The 19995-nt window shown below is 40.5% G+C and overlaps 2 protein-coding genes across 2 annotated transcripts; both read left to right on the top strand.

The window, feature by feature from the left end:
* Positions 1–1411: 1411 nt before the first annotated feature.
* tm4sf18 (transmembrane 4 L six family member 18) lies at positions 1412–7588 on the top strand. The gene is made up of 4 exons (XM_041039434.1): positions 1412–1700; positions 5009–5077; positions 5990–6132; positions 6292–7588. Exons 1-4 carry the CDS (start codon positions 1521–1523, stop codon positions 6488–6490), a joined length of 591 nt encoding a protein of 196 aa, XP_040895368.1. The 5' UTR covers positions 1412–1520; the 3' UTR covers positions 6491–7588.
* A 1171-nt stretch (positions 7589–8759) lies between these two features.
* On the top strand, positions 8760–19790 carry LOC121183660 (ceruloplasmin). Its single transcript, XM_041040828.1, has 24 exons — positions 8760–9093; positions 10174–10418; positions 10514–10726; positions 11509–11682; positions 11765–11856; positions 12132–12294; positions 12420–12558; positions 12668–12807; positions 12991–13131; positions 13219–13263; positions 13352–13566; positions 14525–14675; positions 14833–15045; positions 16244–16448; positions 16707–16846; positions 17044–17172; positions 17493–17599; positions 17841–17896; positions 18098–18169; positions 18522–18613; positions 18735–18874; positions 18996–19052; positions 19533–19638; positions 19736–19790. Exons 1-24 carry the CDS (start codon positions 8933–8935, stop codon positions 19759–19761), a joined length of 3222 nt encoding a protein of 1073 aa, XP_040896762.1. The 5' UTR covers positions 8760–8932; the 3' UTR covers positions 19762–19790.
* Positions 19791–19995: the final 205 nt, after the last annotated feature.

Here is a 19995-nt window from a genome sequence, read left to right as displayed (position 1 = left end):
AAAACAAAAGAGTTCAGAAAACAGTTCGCTGAGGGGCTGATCATGACAAGAACAAATATAAATAGGGAAATAATTTCTGTTTTACAAAAAACAGAAATAATAGAAGTGAAGAATAAAAGCAATAGTAACAATAATAATAGATAAATGGCATATGTGAAAAAAACATTTAAACAACATTTAAACGAGAACAATAATAAAAACAAATTAAATAATGAGTACAAAACATTTTAATCAGAAGCAAAGACAGACCTGAGGACCAAAAATTTCTCATTCATTTTCTGTATCTAGTAAATAAAATAGTAAGAAATGCACAAGTGTAGGTCAGATTAATGCTGAAATGACTAATCAGTTATTTGATCAGCTGATTCAAAGAGAATTAGTTGTCAACTATATTGATAAATTTTTAAACATTTATTTATTCAGTCATTTATTATGCAACAATGCGGCTTTCAACTGTGAAACAGTGAAATGTGAAGCTTTACTTTGCAACTAAAGATTTTTTTCATTAATTCACTATCTTAATCCTCCAGAACCAAGTTTTTTATTTTCTTATTGCTTGTTATGATCAGAGACTAAGAAAACCAAGAGATCTTCACAGTTAGGAAGCAGGAACCTGTGAAGTTGGAGCCTTTTTGCTTCAAGGATTTACTCAGATGATCAGCTCAAAATTGTTGCTAATCATTTAACTGATCAATGAATCAGCTAATCATTTTCAGCTCAATGTTTCACTGTAGTTGTCTGTCTGTGGGTTTTGGACAGCAGGTGGGACAAAATAATGTTTTTGAAGACAACACCTTGGGCAGTGGGAACTTATGAGCTTTTTTTATTAAATTTTTTTTCAACCTGGGTATATCCACTGTGCAAATGTGTACACCGTGTAGGAAAAAGGGATTAGGAAAAAATGCGCCGATTATGCATTTGAACATGTTAACCTGTTGTTGTGACTCAGTAATTCTAAGGGAAATTAATTCCTTAGAGTGCTGTGTGAGGCCCTGCTGGCTAAGAGGCTGTGGGAAACACACACACACACACACACACACACACACACACACACACACACACACACACACACACACACACACACACACACACACACTCACACACACTCACTCACTCACTCACTCACTCACTCACTCACTCACACATTCACTCATTCACTCACTCATTCACTCACACATTCACTCACACATTCACTCACTCACACATTCACTCACTCACTCACTCACTCACTCACTCACTCACTCTCTCTCACACACACACACACACACACACACACACACACACACACACACACACACACACACACACACACACACACACACACACACACACACACATACACTTGTGGGATTTTTCATATTTCTGGCTGAGCCATCCAGCCAGCTCTCGTCACTTGTTTTCGTTTCCTGACTCCCCAGCTGCTCTGACCCTTCCCTCCCCTCTTACTGTCTTACTTACTGCAGTTCTCCTCCGTCCATTCCAGTTCTCTCCTCTCCTCCCTGCAGTTGTGTGGGTGAACCATGTGTTGTTCGGTGGGCTTCGCCAGGTCTCTGGGTCTGGCCCTGCTGCCTCTCGCCCTGTGCTGTATCCTGGCCAACCTGCTCCTGCTGTTCCCTATGGGGGAGATCTCCTACATCCAACAGGACCGTCTGGCCAGCTACATCTGGTACTTTGGTGGACTAGGAGGTGGAGGACTGCTGGTGAGTAAAAAACAGCATGTGTCATGAATTCTTTTCCAGTTCAATTAAACAATGAAGACTAGTTATTTATTTTTTGTAGAATCTATTCTGATATATTCTTCTTACAGCTTTGGGCAGATTATTATTTTAAAAAAACATTACAAAACCCTGATTTATTATTGGAAGGACATGTACTCTAGTTTTCTGAGTGGTTCTGCCGCTTAAATGGAATCGGATTGTAGTCGCAGCCGTGTAAGCTTGGTGTGCGCATCAGGCATTTTAAAGACATTTAAGTATAATACATACAAAGTTTAAATTCTGTACTTCTGAAATATCTTTGCCATTATTTCTAATCATGTCTATATATTACGAGTACTGAGTTATTCACAAAAATATGATAAGTTGATTTTTTTAATTCACAATAATGAATGAAGAGAAGTAAAGGTGGAGGAGTGGGGCACTGGACTGGGGCAACATTGTTCCAAACATTAAATAAGCAGATTGGATTAATTTTCCTGGCAGACGCTAAAACAATTAACGGATATAAGCTTAAAGGAGGTCACTGGTACCACATGGTGGAACCTACCAGCATTAGCTGCAGTGGAGAGAGAAATTCACTGAAACTAACAGTGATGAGTTTCACTTTTTATCTGGAACCAAAGTGAGTCATACTCTCTGAACACATTTTTTTCCTCCATTAAAACAAACTGAATGAGATTCTTTGACAGCATTTGAGCCATGTGACGCTAAAGCTCTGCAGAAGAAACTCCCTTGTATTGCGGTGAAACCATGAACTTTTCACTGAATATGACTGTCACCGCCCTTCCTCCCTTATTGTGCAGAGACAGATGCTGGTACGTGTCGAGCCATTGGTGGCAGTGTGTGTTCCAATGTAGACTGAAGCCTCTTTATTTTTATCCATTTGTGCTATATTGGACCAATGCTGATTAAAAGTCATTAGGATATTAACTTGCTCTTCTCTCTATAAATTTCAGTTGTAATTTACTGTAGCTTTAATGAACAAGAAGACAATTTTAGACCAAACATTGGCTAAATGTGAACTGTTTCCTCCTCAACACCATTCAGTCTGAGTGTGTTTGGAGTTGTTTAGTAAGAACAATGGAGTGTTGTGTGAATTCATAGTTAATCTGTCTGCTCTACATGCTGCTGATCTGATGGGTTTATGCTCTGACTGAGCAGAAAGGAGCTGTTCTTTTAGTTTGGCTTTAAAGGAGGAACAGATGAGAGATTGTATTTTTCCAGACAAGATTAACCCTGCTGCAGGTTCACTCTCTAGATTATTTAGATTACATGTAGTTTGTTTGTATCCTGAGCAGATGCGTGTTTAAAAAAGTGTTAAGGACATCTTATCATGTAACTGAAATAGATACTATATTCTACATAACAGATTTTACACTAAGACCTATAAGTATGTCTTTGACCTTTTAAAAGAGGAAGACTCTCATGGAGAAGACGGAAAGAGGATGCAGGGCAATGATCAGAGGAATTATTAAATCCAGTCATATTGCGAGAGACAGGAGCCTGAACCTTGAAATGTCCCTTTCATATCCACAGGACACTGCTTATTTTTTAGGTGGCAGAGTTGGATAAACTGTTCTATACTGGTCTCTCACTCAGTGATGCTGATCAGTTTGAAATTGCTGTACTGTTTCCATATTAAGCTGTTGTAAATGACACTTCACTTCCTGCCGATGTTTCACAATAATGTGTGTAATTCTGGAGATTTTCATACACGAATTTATCTTCATGTTTTCTCTTCTTTGTCTGAGATCATTTTTGCCTTGCTGTCTTTAAATTTTCCTCTTTAGCCTTTTTCCTTTCTTTGTAGAATGACAGAACGTTAAAGAGTTAAAGAAAACCAACTGAACCCCTCTGAGAGAGATCTATCTTTAGCTCCCTCCCTTCCTCTCCCTTGCTCTTCCTTGGTCTCTCTTCTTTCCATTTCCCTCTGCATTGTCAGCCTCTCTCTCTGCCACTGCTGGAGGACAGTGCTTTAGGGGGACATCCAGGATGTGTACATAATGATGCCTATGATCTTTGTGTGTGTGTGTGCATGTGTGTGTGTGTGTGTGTGTGTGTGTGTGTGTGTGTGTGTGTGTGTGTGTGTGTGTGTGTGTGTGTGTGTGTGTGTGTGTGTGTGTGTGTGTGTGTAAAACCTTGGGAACTTCCCTCCCTCTGTTAGGATGTGATATAAAGTCCTTGACAGCTGGGAGAGAGAAAACAGCACAGGAAAGAGGAGGAGAGGAAAAAGTTGAGGGAGAGAATAGTAAACAAGAAGAACTCTGATACAAACAGATGTAGGATTAACCTCGATTTCGCTCTCTTTCTCTTACTCTCAGTCTCTCCTGCAACTACACTGTATCCCAGCTGCTGGTACAGCACAGACTGTATCATTCTCTTTATGCAGACAGTGTTATTGTTTGTCCACCACTGACTGCTTGAATTCCATCATAAATCATGTTTAATCTGCTCTTTCAATCCACCATGTCCTGACTTTATGGTTATACAGCTATAGTCAATTTTAACACCACTCCACATGACAGTGTTTTTAGCAACACCATAGTGACATGACCATGTTGATCTGCCAGTTCGTGCAACACTTGAACGGAAGTGAAACATTTCAACAACTGTTACATGGATTTGAATTAAATTTGTCTCATACATTATTTTCTGCGAACAATTCCACGGTGCAACTTATTTTGTTCAAAGCATAACTGAGCCTAAGTTTAGCTGATGTTGATAAGACTGCGAAAAGCTGAGCCAGATCTGACAGTGTAAAGCTGAACCTGATGGTGTGAAATGTCCTAAAATCCCCTGATTTGAGTTAGATATCAACATTTCTGTTACTCTGGCAACGCCTTCGGCCCAAACTCAGGCCCTTTAAAGTTTCAATTGCAAAGTTATTTTCCTATAATACTCTATCCAGCATTTGTTTTTAAGTGTGTAATGAGAGTCACAGCCCCAGCTAGTGTTGCTATAAATGTTTACTTCCTGGATGATGCGTGTAATACCCACATGAGCAATTCTGCTTTTAACAAGAAAAGTGTTTGACAGCTGTGACAAAAATGGTGGTGGTACACGTGGTGCTATAACACGTACAATTACTGTGGCAACTTCCAGGAAACTGCTAGCAAAGAGAAGCGGGGTCAGAGTTTGGTAATCTGGTCTTGCAGCAAAATGTGATTAAAAGAATGCAGCTTATGGCTCCTTTGTTTTTTTTCTCACCCCATAGATTGCCATCTATAATAGACTAAATGTGCCTGAATTCAGGAACTGTATTGAAACACTTTAATTTTCTGTGCTTCCAGATGCTGGTTCCAGCTGTTGTCTTCGTCACACTGGGGAAATGCAGTTGCTGCTGGAACGAGAGCATGATGGTAAGACACTTGTTAGTCCATACTCAAAATCTACAAGAGGTGCAGAATGCCATGCCAAAGCCTGCCCCAAAAACTGATTTTACAATCTGACTAAGATCTGGAAGTGATGACATTAATGCTAAACTAATGCTATGGTAGAGAAGTGTCATACTATCATAGGCTTGAATAAAACACTGCTATCTGACATTGCACAATACAGACTCGTCTCTCAGAGTAATAAACAATTCCTTGTATTTAAGAAAGTCTGCATTTCCCAAACAGCTGCACTCAAACATGTACCCAAGTCTTAATTTTATGTTTATATATTTCTGTTTGTTACAGAGTCCATTATTCATTAACTCTTTTTCAGTTTCCGTTTCCTTTTTCTTAATCAAAATATAAGGATTTTTTTTTTTTTTGACTCACTACTATAATACTGTACAGTTGTCATTAAGCCAGCTAACACTGTGTCTTTATGGGGTGGAATGCTAATGCTTATCCAGCTATGATAATTCAACAAGGGTCCCATTGTTAAGTAACACTCAACAAAGTAAGCTTGGCTGGCACCACTCAAGCCACATGCACAGCTGCAGTTGTGTGTGTATGTGTGTGTATTTGTGAATGTGTTCAGTTCAGTTTAGGTATTGTCTGAACAAAAAGGAAATTATTTCTTGCAGCAGAGCAGCGTAGAAACACAACCACACTAAAAACGTACCACAATAAAAACACAAGACAATCAAAAGACAACAAAATGCCGGTACCATATATGCAACTCAAACAGTGAGGCTGTGTGAGTGTAGCAGTTGCCTCTGTTTGAAAAGTGAAACAGCTTCTTCTTCATACAAAGAGACAGACAGTCGCACAAACATCCACAAAGGCTTCCAAACGTGCATGCTCTTGTAAAACACTTTGTGTATCTGTGTTCCTCTCAAGATGTGTGGGTCCGTGTTGGCAGCTGTGGTCGGCCTGGTGGGGTCTGGCTACTGTTTTGTCATGTCCGGGTTTGCCTTGGTGCAGGGACCCCAGTGCTTCACCTCTTATGGATGGACGTACCCCTTTGCAGACCAGGGGGGCAGGTAGGAAAGTTGTTGTAGCGTGGTGTGTGTTTCAAGTGTGTATATATATAAAAAAACAAAAAAACAAAACTGAGTTTACGACTGTTTTTGTATAAAACTGTATAGACTTTAACGCACTTTAATTCACTCTTTACACTGATCTGTCTCTTTGTGTTCCAGGTATCTGTTGCAGCCACAGACTTGGTCACGGTGTCTTCAGCCTGTTCATATTGTCGAGTGGAACGTCACTCTGCTGTGTGTTTTACTGGGCTTGGCTGTGCTGGAGTTCATCATCTGTCTCTTACAGCTGGGGAACGGTTTAGTCAACGCCGTCTGCCGGCCCTGCTGCTATAAGCAGGAGTATAGTCTTAATGCATAGACAAACATGCATGTGTACGTAGACTCACTTGCACAGACAGTATGTGCATGTGCACACATAAAAATTCATACATGCAGCCTCATTGCCCAGCACTATGTGTATGTGTGTGAGTACAACACAATACACTATTTAGACACACCTACACATGCACTATTATGGACATCTGACAACTATGTTTAACCACTGTATTTTCAATCTTTCATGTTGCTCAGTTAAAGCAACGTGACAATAATGACACCAGGATGTTTGTCCAGGAAGTGTGTGTGTGTGTGTGTGTGTCCTGTCTACTCCATAGGAAGAGGAGGATGTACTTTATTTTCTAGGGTGGTAAAATGGTGAAAGAAAGCTCTGCGGACCCACATGTACAAATCATAAGAAATAATTGGAGCACCGAATTGTAGTAGTAATAAAAATGTACAGGATAATATGTTTCACTGAAGTAACTGCACAGTTGTCACATTAACAGTGTGTTAAACACAGCACCATTTTCAGAAAATCAATCATCCCTTTGTTTGTGTTTGCTTTTGTTGACATCTGTTCAGTACCTTAATGAAATCCAATATTCTGACTGTTGAGGTTGCTCACTTTCTTTATTATTGTTTTATACTTTATACTCTACATACCTCCATAAACCCTACACCTACAACACCTGTGTTATCACATGAAAAGAACTGCAGCAACATACTGGAGCAGTGGATAGAGACCATAATGCCTTGCAAATCAGTGTCATTTCATTAGTACACTTAAGATGGCTGCCACATTTAGTTTGCCGCCTCCTCCGACAAAGTTTTTGCAAGCTTTCACTTGTATTCTTGCAAGGGCTGATGAGCATTTCCACAATTTTAGTTTTTTTTTAAAAAGGTGCCATTTTGTCTGACAATTATCATGAAGCACGTCAAAGTGTCCTTCCTGTTCAGTGTTATTTTGTGGTTCCAACTTTCATACACTGTGTTGGATTCCTTATGGGTTACAAGCAATTTGTGTGTGTTTGTACATTTGTTTTCATTTTCTCAGTATTTTGTTGTAAATTGTTTTCTTTTTTGTCTTCCAGATTCTAGTTCAGTGTCAGTGACATTTTATATATATTTTAGTGACATATTTTTATAATGTGTTTGTTTGTGCTGCCTTGAATAAAAAAAAATAAATGTTTCCATTTTATATATCCAGTGTCTAAATATGTTCGAGATGAAAACAAAAACAACTTCTTTTCTTTCTTTATTTCTTTCTTTCTTTTTTTTTAAACCTTTCCAAAAACTTAAAAATCATAGTCAGGACATTCTCAGGACAGTTAGTAAATACAGTCTACTGTCAAGGCAGTTAACCCCAAATTCCCCAGAGATGTCAGTGGCAAACAACAGGTTGCATGCAGCAGAGACAGATGTGCATGTGGGTGTATATGTGTATTCATGCTTGAAGCCCCTTCTTGCACCTACTCCAAGCTATTACTGCAAATGAATCATTGTTTTCCAGCTGATCAGATGTCTTTTTTTCTGTCCAGCTTCATTACTTTTTGTCCCACTCACTCTTACAAAGGAGCAGGGTCACTGACACATAAATAGTATTAGCATAAGTCAAACTTTGGGCTTGTGTATGTGCGCATGCATGCAGCTTGCTTGGTATGTTGTAATCAATTCCTGGACTAGAGTGTGTGTCCTGGAGTTTCCAGAGTTGCCTGTTAATGATCCATATCAGGACCCAGATTGAGTAAATCTGGCCTCTGACCCCAGGAGACAAACCCATCACATGTCATTCTTTTAGTAAATGAAATGGAATGAAATCTTACAAGTTAATTTAGGTAACACAGTGTAGTGAGACAGTCAGCAGGACAGTGCATTTTTCAGAGATTCTTTTTCAACTCTTTGCAGCTGACAAAGAGCAGCAATACTGACTGGATCAAAAGTCAGAGTGTTGTCGCCATCAGCTAAACAAGTCCTCACCAGATTTTTGGCTGCATCTCCACAACCACAGAAAAAAAAAAAAAAAAAAAAAAAAAAAAAAAAAACTGAATGTGATACAGATCAGGTTTTCTCAGTTTCTACTAAAAAGAGATAAACAACATGAACTCTGATGTAAATGTAACTTAAATCTGATCTTTGAAATTCTGGACAAATCAAATAAGGACATCACAGAGAAACAGTTTCTGCTCTTATGCAAGTTTAACCTGTTGATCAAACAGGCATCTGATCGGTTGACTCAAACCCTGTCTGATGGTCAGTGACCCCTATGCTCTGCTTGGCTGTTCTCAGCTGTCAGTCAGCTGGTGGAGTATAAAGACACACAGAGGGTCTAAAGTCTCTGAGACAGACTGACTGGGAAACCTAACTGTCTGTCTTCTTAATCAACATCTAGTGGATCACTGGACAGAAATACTCATCTTCTTCCCTGACAGTTTTTCTTCTTACTTACTTGTAGCTGGTGAGGTGCCAGCGCTTTATCATCAAAATGCGTTGGTTAGCATTAAGGAGTGTGTTGCTGTTGTGTTGTGCAGCAATGTGTGCATCTGGGATGAGGAGAGAGTACTTCCTCAGGATAGAGGAGATATCTTGGAACTACGCCCCAAGTGGGATGAACATCATTCAAAACCGTACACTTCAGGAGGATGAGTAAGTTTCCTACTCACAAGTTGTTGTGTAGAATAAAACACCTGCTGGGTCTTACAACGTGTCTTTCACTGTATTTGGGTTATAAGATTTTTTTAACCAGTGCTAAAGCACCTCAGATTTTGTAGAGTTGTAATGAACTCTGAGTAACAAATGTCTACATTTATACAATTTGGGATCCAAAGTTGCAAAACTTGCAATGCACATTCATCTCTTATGAAAATGCAGTTTCAGATTGGCTGAGTTAGTTCTCGATTGGCCACTCCTGGTCTTGTTGTATTATCAATGGCCGTTGATTTAATTAACTTTACAACGATGTATGTGCATCAGTGAGGCGGACCTTTGCATAGTTAAGCTCACACCTTTGTGTGACAGTAGTACCTCACAAGTATGTGTGCAAGGGAAAAAAGAACGGAATGGCCGAGTCAGGCAAACGTCGCTGTTTGAAAGGCCTCATGAAGAAATAGGTTCCTTGAAAATTCTGTGCTGCTCACACAGAACAGACAAACAGAAACACAGACTCACACAAACCGCTGTCAAATTATAGTAGTAGGATTGAATTTAAGTCTTTTTATTGTAGAGGAAGTCAGACATCCCCGGTTCTGGAGCTTTTGACTGTAATACACAATCTTCAGCAGCAAATTCACCGCAGATTTGTAGATGTTCACCTTTCCATTTTTCTGAGCACTTTAGAAACTTTGCGTGCACCTTCTCTTAAAAATGGACATTTAACATAAACATTGAAAGTACAAATTCTTCTATTTGAATTTTGACCATCTTATGTGCAGTCCTCTGAGCCCCTACTTCACCTTTCTCAGTAGCTTTACAGCTGCCATCTTAGATTTTCTAACCAGTCACTTCTCTCAATTAATACTCAAGGGTATTTCTCAGTTGTTGCCCTCAGATTGTGATTCAGTTTTAATGTCCATATGTTTAACAACTGTATTTGAATCTACACCGACAGAAGATCTGTCTTTTAACTGTAATTCAAAAAAGGGTACGCACACTCACACATCTCTCTCTCTCTCTCTCTCTCTCTCTCTCTCTCTCTCTCTCTCTCTCTCTGCCTGGATTGCTCTTTAGAGAAGCATCAGTCTTTTTAAAGCGGGGTCCCCAGCGGATCGGCCCAATCTACAAGAAGGCTGTTTATAAGCAGTACACCGACGCCACCTACAGGATAGAGGTGGCCAAGTCGGACTGGCTGGGCTACCTGGGACCTCTGCTGATGGCTGAGGAGGGAGACACACTGATTGTCCACCTGAAGAACAGCGCGTCCAGACCTTACAGTATCCACCCACATGGACTGAACTACAGCAAGGGCAATGAGGGTGAGGAAAGAAGGAACCGATGCACGAGTCAGAGCACAAGCAGACTTGACACACTGAGGGATGTGTAACTTTATGTGTCTTTGTGCTTGTGTCAGGAGCCCTATATCCAGATGGTACTGCTCCAGAGCTGAAGCGTGATGACTCAGTGGCTCCTGGTGCAGCAGTGACATATGAGTGGACCCTCCCTGATTCCCACAGCCCAACATCAGAGGACAGCAACTGCATGACCAGATTCTACCACTCCCACATTAGCCCCCCAAAAGACATAAACTCAGGACTGATAGGACCCCTCATTGTCTGTAAGAGAGGTACTGGAACCTTTTTAAACTTAGCATCTGGTAGTATAAGTACTATACTTAAGTACAATTCTGAAGTACTTGTACTTGAGTATTTCCATTTTCTGCCAATTTATACTTCTACTCCACTGTACTTACATTTCTGACAGTTATTCCAGTTACTTCTTAGTTTTGAATGTAAAATCCACATCTATAAATGTATCATCTGTGATGAATTGCTATGTTGTTTGAATTGTTGTTCTGTGGCATAATGAGTACTTTTACTTTAAGCATGTTCTTTGTGAACACTTCTCAACTTTTGCCCAAGTAAAAGCACAGCTTACAGGTTTGACTTGAATTCAGCAATATTTTAATAGTTTTATAATTGAAACAATGAGCTAATCGTTCAAGTATGAGCAAATCAGCAGCAGCAACAACAACAACAACAACAACAACAACAAATTACCCAGTGAAATCCATTTATTGTGCACTATTTCTACCATTGCTAACATTTTTCTATAACCATCCAGTCTCTGATCACATAAATGTTTGATGCATTTGTATAAGGTGAAGTACAGCCCATTTGTAATCTTAATATTACCATGGATGGAAAATTTCTTTGCTGATGCTCAATGAATGCTAAGCTAAAAACAATCATGACATTGTGGTTTTGTCAAAAAGCCTTATCAGTTTGCAACTTAAATAGATGTATTTTTTCCAGTGAATTTCACATCAATAACTGTTAGGACAGACTTGGAAGTTCCTGAAATCTTCCAAAACAACAGAGTGAATCTCTTTTCTCCTCTCTTCTCTAGGAACTCTGGACTTACATGGCGACAGGTCGGGAGACTATCTGTATGCTCTGCTGTTCATGGTGTCGGACGAGAACTTCAGCTGGTACCTGGATGAAAACATCAGGACGTACATTACAAATCCTGCCAGAGACCTGAAGGAGGATGAAGATTTCATTGAGAGCAACAAGATGCATGGTGAGAGGGGAACATCACATCCACAAACACATCCCCAAATATATACACAAATACTCTACTTAACCGTGAGTGTGTATTGCAGGAATAAATGGCTTTCTGTATGGTAACCTGCCTGGACTGAGCATGTGCCAAGGTAACACGATCCACTGGCATATGATTGGCTTAGGGAACGAGGTAACTATTACATTATAATTATAACAATTAACCAGAACATTTGACTGTACAGGAATTATTTTAAAAATGCTTTTGTGATCTCTCAACTTTTAAATCATTTTCTTTCTCTCATTTACCGCTTGATCTGTCAGGGTCGCGGGAAAGTTAAGAAATGTAACTAACGAAAATTAAAAATACGCAACTAGATCCAACTTTAATCCTTAGAAATTTTTCATTTTTGTCTGGACCTGGATTTTCATTAGGGGCCCACTTTCATTGTCATTTATCTACAACAGGTGGACATGCATTCAGTACATTTCCATGGCCAGATCCTGACCATTCAGAACCACCACACAGACACGGTCAGTCTTTTCCCAGCCTCCAGTGCTACAGCTGAAATGGTAGCTGATAACCCCGGACACTGGCTGCTGACGTGCACCGTTAACGACCATCTGACTGGTGAGCTCACATGCTCAGTCTTAACATGAGGCTGGTCACTTCACCATGATGATGGAATTTATGATAGAAATGTATCATCCCACCGTTGTGGTGGCTGAAAGGTTTTGTGTTGTGCTTTCATACAGCTGGAATGCAGGCTATATTTGAGATCAAAAAATGTTTCCCCAACGTCCACAAGCCCAGGCCACACGGTCAACTCAGACAGTACTTCATTGCTGCAGAAGAAGAGGTCTGGGACTACGCTCCTATACCACCTACTGATGGGTTGGTTACTGTACGCACACACATGCAAATCATCCTGGCTGATCTTGGTGCTTCTTCTGTAAGAGACTTGTATATGTGTGTGTTTTTTTGTGTGTGTGTGTGTGTGCAGCGAGGCAGACATGTTTGTGACCAGAGGTGGAAACCGTATTGGAAGCCGCTATAAGAAGGTTCACTATGTGGAATACACTGACAACACCTTCACAACAAAGATGCTACGCAGCCCAGAGGAACAACACCTTGGAATTCTGGGTAATTAAGGCTGTTATGTAACACAAATATTTGAAATATGTCACCAAGATCTCGTTTCTATACTGCTGTGAGAAAGCAGATGAGGGTGGAAATTTCCTAAAACAGGCTCCCATCCTAAATTTCCAACCAATTAACAACTCTGTGTGTGCTTGTGTGTCTGTTTGTGTCCATCTATGTCCCCAGGTCCTGTGTTGCGAGCTGAAGAGAAGGACACTATTCAGGTGGTGTTTAAGAACAAAGCCAGCCGGCCTTACTCCATACAACCACATGGTGTTCAATACAATGTAGAACAGGATGGGACACTCTATCACAATGAACTGGAAGGTTAATACACATTACACAATACACACAAAAAAAATATAGCTAGAGGGCTTCTTCATGTCTCCCTCATCCATATTTCTTAATCCTTAGAGTCTTATACAGCAAAGAAACTGCGGGAGCTGAAGAGGGAACCAAGTGAGTTAAAAACCTGAATTACAGAACTAGTCTCAGTTAGCATGCATTATGAAAAATATTATTATTCTACTAATTCTGTGGTTTTTAGGAGTGGTGACTCCTCCCCCCGCTGCTCTGGTCAGACCTGGGACGGTGCACACATATGAATGGACGGTGCCAGTAGGTGCTGGTCCAGTGCAGGGGGAGGCTGACTGTCTGACTTATCTCTACTACTCTGGAGTGGACCCTGTTAAAGACACCAACTCTGGACTAGTCGGACCCCTCCTCATCTGCCGACAGGGATCACTGAAGAAAGGAGTACAGGTGAGGATAACAGGGTGAACAGGGATCACACCACATAGAAGCCAATGAAATTTTCAGCTCAGATTTTGTGCATTTTATATGTGGTCCTAAATCATACTCAGTTTGTCGCAACCTGACCTCTGACGTCAGAATTCATGCAACTTTTTGTCAGTTCAGTGTGACAACCATCTTGATTTTTTGCCACTTAAACATATTGAACTACAGAAATTTTTGCTTCAAAACTAGCAGAACACATGGCTGACAGATGGCTGTTTGAGGTAGCTAAGTCAGTGCCACAGGAAAATGTCACGGCTGTACTACAGGCCTTACAAACAACCTTCAGTGAAGCTGAAGACTCAAATAAAAGAAGTCCATTCACACAACTATGAGTCACGGCTAGCAGTTCACAGGTCTGGATCCAGTATGTCAGCATGAACATCCCTCTGTCAGTTGTTTGATGATGACTTATGCAGACTGGTATTGTACATTAATACTAATAAAAAAGTAATATTATGTAGGCACCTGTCAACAACAAATCTAGGGTCAGGGAAGAATCCATCAATGTTTAGGACAGACCTGGATCATTTACTATGAATTTCAGTTTTTTTTTTTCTCTGAGGTCCGGTGTATGTTGTTTGACACTGGCCTTGGCAGAGGTCTGTTGGTTAGCATTTCCTTTCTAGTTTTATATTGAACACATGACTTGTATGTGACAGGTATTGCTCATAATGGGGATTCCTCACATATTTATCACCTGACTGTTTGGTTTTCCCTAAGGAGTTTGTGGAAACCAAAAGAGAGCTCAAAGGAGAGTCAATATTGGACTTATGTTCATAAGGTGGACAGTGACAAGACTTCAAATGAATGATAATGTTTTTTGTACAACCAGAAGCAGTAGCAGTTACCAGTTTAAAACCTAAAGTGTATTGATGAAACCATAGTCTGACACATTTCTTTTGTCTCTCTTCTCTTCATGTAGAAAAACTATCAGAAAGAGTTCCACCTCATGGCCACAGTGTTTGATGAGAACCTGAGCTGGTATCTGGATGACAACATTAAGACCTTCACCACTGCTCCCGCTACGGTTAACAAGGAGGATGAGGGCTTCATGGAAAGCAACAAGATGCACGGTGGGATGGGAGATGAGATTTGCCTCACCTCACTACCTATCTAAAAATATGCTAAATATGTCTAAATTATTAATAATACATATATTTCTGTTCAATATTTCCACTTCTTTTTTCTTTACCATGGTACATTTTTAATATTTTGTGCTCTGTCTTCTAGCCATCAATGGGTTTGTGTATAGGAACCTCCCAGGCCTGACCATGTGTAAGGGCGATAAAGTAACGTGGCACCTGTCAGGACTGGGGTCAGAGACGGACATCAACAGCTTGTACTTCCAGGGAAACCGCTTCCTCTATAACCAGAACAGACGAGACTCCATCAGTGTTTTCCCTCACATCTCACACACTGTCACTATGGAGCCAGACAGCATGGGTATACATCTCTCACTCTCTCTCTCACTCTCTCACTCACTCTCTCACTCACTCTCTCACTCACTCTCTCACTCACTCTCTCACTCACTCTCTCTCTCACTCACTCACTCACTCTCTCACTCTCTCACTCTCTCACTCACTCTCTCACTCTCTCACTCACTCACTCTCTCACTCTCTCACTCACTCACTCTCTCACTCACTCTCTCACTCTCTCACTCTCTCACTCACTCTCTCACTCACTCTCTCACTCACTCTCTCTCTCACTCACTCACTCTCTCACTCTCTCTCTCACTCACTCACTCTCTCACTCTCTCACTCTCTCACTCACTCTCTCACTCACTCACTCTCTCACTCACTCTCTCACTCACTCTCTCACTCACTCACTCTCTCACTCACTCACTCTCTCACTCTCTCACTCTCTCACTCACTCTCTCACTCACTCTCTCACTCACTCACTCTCTCACTCTCTCACTCACTCACTCTCTCACTCTCTCACTCACTCTCTCACTCACTCTCTCACTCACTCTCTCACTCTCTCTCTCACTCACTCTCTCACTCACTCTCTCACTCACTCTCTCTCTCACTCACTCTCTCTCTCACTCACTCACTCTCTCACTCTCTCACTCTCTCACTCACTCTCTCACTCACTCACTCTCTCACTCTCTCACTCACTCACTCTCTCACTCACTCATTCTCTCACTCACTCACTCACTCTCTCACTCACTCTCTCACTCTCTCACTCTCACTCTCACTCTCACTCACTCACTCACTCACTCTCTCACAGTCCTATACACTCCACCTATACTTGTGAGAACCCTCAGTCCCATTGTTACATGGTAAAGTCTTCTTTTAGCCAAACGTTAAACAATCTCAGTTGTCAGGGACCAAACTGTCGCTTAGGCAAACTAGGCAACTGTCCCAACAGCCCCATGCACAAAGCTTTTTAAATTAAAAAAATTTAACATTATTTGTTTAAAATAAAAATAGGTACTGTCCATGGTCCTATGGCCTGTATTAGACAAATATTTCAGCAGATAAGACCACAAGACAACTAAGCAACAAAAGTCAATATTTGACTCTGAGGTTTTATAAAACAAAGACACCATCTTCCAGCAAAGTGAACTTATATTTTATTGAGGTCTTTGGTTAAAATTAAGCCAAGTGCATTGCATGACTTCACATATGTTTCTGTGTTTCAGGTCAGTTTGAAGTAGTGTCTCCTACAGTGAACCATTACCGTGGTGGGATGAGAGCCAACTATACAGTACAGAAGTGCAGCTTACTTCACCGTCAGGGTGAGACGATGCTCCACTCGAAAACATACTACATTGCTGCCATGGAAACAGACTGGAACTATGCTCCGAACCGCACCTGGGATGCAGAGATGTTCCGTGGTCAGGAAAGGTAGTGTAGTATCTGCACGCGTGCAGTGAATTCTATAGAGTTAGACTGAGTTGATTTACTCGTTTGCTCGAATTTTGGTCTTTCAAAAGCTACAACTACTTGATGCTAATAACCAATGTTGTCTTGGTAGCCAAAGAGTGCTTTAATGCGCAGCTAAAAAGAGTTCCCAACAAGTCCACGATTTCCTCCTGTTCATGGCTGAAAGCTGCTGATCTTTTCATGAATAGTAAAACTATTTGTGACTCTCTCCTTTTGTAGTCCTGCTCCGCTCTACTTGGACCAGCAGGGTGGACTCATTGGTTCTCGTTACAAGAAGGTGGTTTACCGTCAGTTTACCAATGACAAGTTCACCAAGCAGGTGGAAAGAACAGCCGATATGGAACACCTTGGCATTTTGGGTAGGCTTTATGGGCTGTGAAAATGCACAAGACCTGAGAATGTATCACATAAACTTCCTTTATTTAACATATATACACAGCAGCAATTGTACAGTAACAGCAAGTATTAACTTAAATAAACTTAATATAAGTAACTATATGAGAAACACTGTGCAGCTGGATTGGTCTGGTGACTAGAAAATCTTCCTTTCTCTCAGGTCCAATGATTCATGCTGATGTGGGGGACAAAGTGAAGGTGGTTTTTAAGAACATGGCATCCAGACCTTATTCTATCCATGCCCACGGAGTCAAGACAGAAACCCCTGATGTCCACCACACAGCACCAGGTACACATGCATATGATATCAGCTAACACAGAGGTGGACAATCAAGAAATATTGGGAGTGGACAGAAAACCCCCAAATGCTTATTCTTCCTGGTTGTTGCTCGGGTCGCAAATGCCCCTGCTCCACTCCAAGATATTTTTTTCCTTGGAGATAGAGTGATAAACCATCCACCAATAGTATAGTGTAGTAATGGTAGAGGCACTTTATAATATTCATCAGTACTATCTGTCCAGCTATTACTGTGTGTAATTTGTGTGTGTTTTTTTTTAAATATAGCATGGAATTCAAAACCTTGAAAACTAATCTGTCATCTTTCCAAGGTGAGACTTACACCTACTATTGGTACGTCACAAAGAACACAGGACCGACCACGGAGCAGGAGGAGTGCTCTGTGTCAGCATACTACTCCACTGTTGATGTTGTCAAGGTATGTTAACACACGCACGCACGCACACACACACACGCACACGCACACGCACGCACACACACACGCACGCACACACACACGCACGCACACACACACACACGCACGCACGCACGCACACACACACATATGCACGCACACACACACACACACAAATCAAAACAACAAAAAACAAAAACAAAATAACCACACAGACACACACACGGGCATTAACAAACTGATGTGTCTTTTTCCTGTTCACAAGGACATGTACAGCGGGCTGATCGGTCCGTTGGTGATTTGCCGCCGTAGCTGGGCCAGGTGAGTGCTACTACATTGATGCATTGACAGAAATCCATCTTACTGAAATATACAGTAAGATGGTAGTATACAGTAGTACACAATGTGCTTGTGTAATTCCTGCATCTGAAAAGGCCAGTGGATGTTTTGTAATGTGATATTGAGCTGAATAAGTATACTTACATGCTAATGTGCAGTTCTTTTTTTTAAATTTTCTTCCAGGACTTTGGGACTAAAGAAAGAAGTAGAGGAGTTTGCACTGCTCTTCCTAATTTTTGATGAGAATGAAAGTTGGTAAGGAACAAGGGTCTAATTATAAAGCCACCTTTATACACATATCCTACAACTAGAATCCGATTTCAATTGGGCCACCAAAAACACTGAAAACGTTTTTAGAAACTCAGCAGTTCAGGATGAACTACAGATCTGTCTGTAATTTTCGCTGAGACTATTTCATCAGGACAAAATAGTTCCAAGGGAGACAGAGACAGTTATAAACCACCTAGGGTCCCAACTAATGATCTTATTTTGACTTTACATTGTTCATTTTATCTGATGTGGCATGGTGATATTCAGGAACAAAATCTGCTGTGCTCATATTGAACAATATTGGGCAGAATTAATGCTGTTGTTATTTTTACTACAGGTACCTGGATGAAAATATCAGGACCTACATCAGGAACCCTCGCCCAAATTTGAAGGATGATGAAACCTTTATAGAGAGCAACAAGATGCACGGTGAGATAAACATACACACAAAATGAACTGCATCATTTGGAAAGATGGGATATTTTTCCTGCTTCTTCAATTATATTTCCAACATGTGAGTGCTTATGTGTTTTTATGTGTTTGTACGCAGCCATTAATGGTTTCGTGTATGGCAACGCAAATGGTTTGAACATGGAGGTGGGTGATAAGGTGTACTGGTACTTGATGGGAATGGGCAATGAAGTGGACATACACACTGCACACTGGCATGGACACAGTGTGGAATATAAGGTAAATAAAAACATATATATACAAGACACAACAATGCAGTCCCATTACACAAGCACACTGCAGTACAAAAAAAAAAAAAAAAAAAACAACAACTCCTAGAATAACCCTCCTGTCTCTCCAGCTGGGTGGAGGTCCTCATCGTACTGATGTGTATGAGCTGTTTCCAGCCACGTTCCAGGTAAAACCTTGAAATCTGACTTGACTTAACAACTTTCTTTAAAAACCTGAGTCTTTGTTGCAGCGTTGAAAAGATGCTGCATATTGCATCTGTACATACTGACCACATTACATCTGCACATACATCTGCACCTTTTCGTAAAGCAGGTAAGAGAAAAGGTTTGAATGAGGCAAGAAATGAGAAAAATATAAAAATAGCATGTTTGTAATACAGATAAACTTTCAATTAATTTTTCATCACTTTCATCAAAGAAAACTAGAACTTTCCGTTTCTTTGTCAAGCCTACTGTCTTTAAGACCAAGTAAATACAGAGTATCTTAAAAAAAGGCTTTTCCTTTTACAGTTGGAATCCAGAAAATTGGAAAGGCGCTGTTGCTAATAAAAAAATGACAGTGACAATGTCTCTCTCCTCTGGCCTGACAGTGCTGTCAAACTCTGGACCAGTGAATCATGTGCTGTTCTCATCTTTCTCCCTTTCAGACAGTAAAGATGCGTCCTCAGTATCCTGGTACTTGGCTGCTCCACTGTCACGTCACTGATCACATTAAAGCTGGCATGGAGGCGATGTATACTGTTACTGAAAAAGGTAAGGAAACAGATAGATTTTACAGGGATATTTTACAATATTCTGGCAATGATGAAGATACCACATAGGTGATAATGTGTTTGTTTCTCTTCAACAGAACAGAGGAGGGGACTCTTCGGCTGAACAGTTGAGGAAAACTAATCCATACTGAAGAAAACAGAAAAGCAAACCAGCTAAAAGTTTGAATTTTTTAACTTTGTAAAATCAGCCTAATATGAAGAGTTACAGAATAGATTATCATGAGTCAGTTAAATTGAAATGTACATTTTTACAATTTTCTGACTGATATATGACTGATAATTTTCTGATAATTTTCTGACTAATATATTCCAGTGAATGTCAGTGAACAGTGTACCA

This window comes from Toxotes jaculatrix, chromosome 6 (assembly GCF_017976425.1).
Source record: "Toxotes jaculatrix isolate fToxJac2 chromosome 6, fToxJac2.pri, whole genome shotgun sequence".
In the NCBI taxonomy this organism is placed as follows: Eukaryota; Metazoa; Chordata; class Actinopteri; family Toxotidae; genus Toxotes; species Toxotes jaculatrix.
This window is presented reverse-complemented; position numbering and strand designations above follow the sequence as displayed.

What these genes read in the sequence shown, in the direction of transcription:
- tm4sf18 (XM_041039434.1), top strand. Translation starts at nt 1,521, where the DNA reads ATGTGTTGTTCGGTGGGCTTCGCCAGGTCTCTGGGTCTGGCCCTGCTG. An exon ending in GCTGGAACGAGAGCATGATG is followed by an intron (nt 5,078 to 5,989) that starts GTAAGACACTTG and finishes GTTCCTCTCAAG; the next exon opens with ATGTGTGGGTCCGTGTTGGC. An exon ending in TTTGCAGACCAGGGGGGCAG is followed by an intron (nt 6,133 to 6,291) that starts GTAGGAAAGTTG and finishes TTTGTGTTCCAG; the next exon opens with GTATCTGTTGCAGCCACAGA.
- LOC121183660 (XM_041040828.1), top strand. Translation starts at nt 8,933, where the DNA reads ATGCGTTGGTTAGCATTAAGGAGTGTGTTGCTGTTGTGTTGTGCAGCA. An exon ending in CGTACACTTCAGGAGGATGA is followed by an intron (nt 9,094 to 10,173) that starts GTAAGTTTCCTA and finishes ATTGCTCTTTAG; the next exon opens with AGAAGCATCAGTCTTTTTAA. An exon ending in CCTCATTGTCTGTAAGAGAG is followed by an intron (nt 10,727 to 11,508) that starts GTACTGGAACCT and finishes TCTCTTCTCTAG; the next exon opens with GAACTCTGGACTTACATGGC.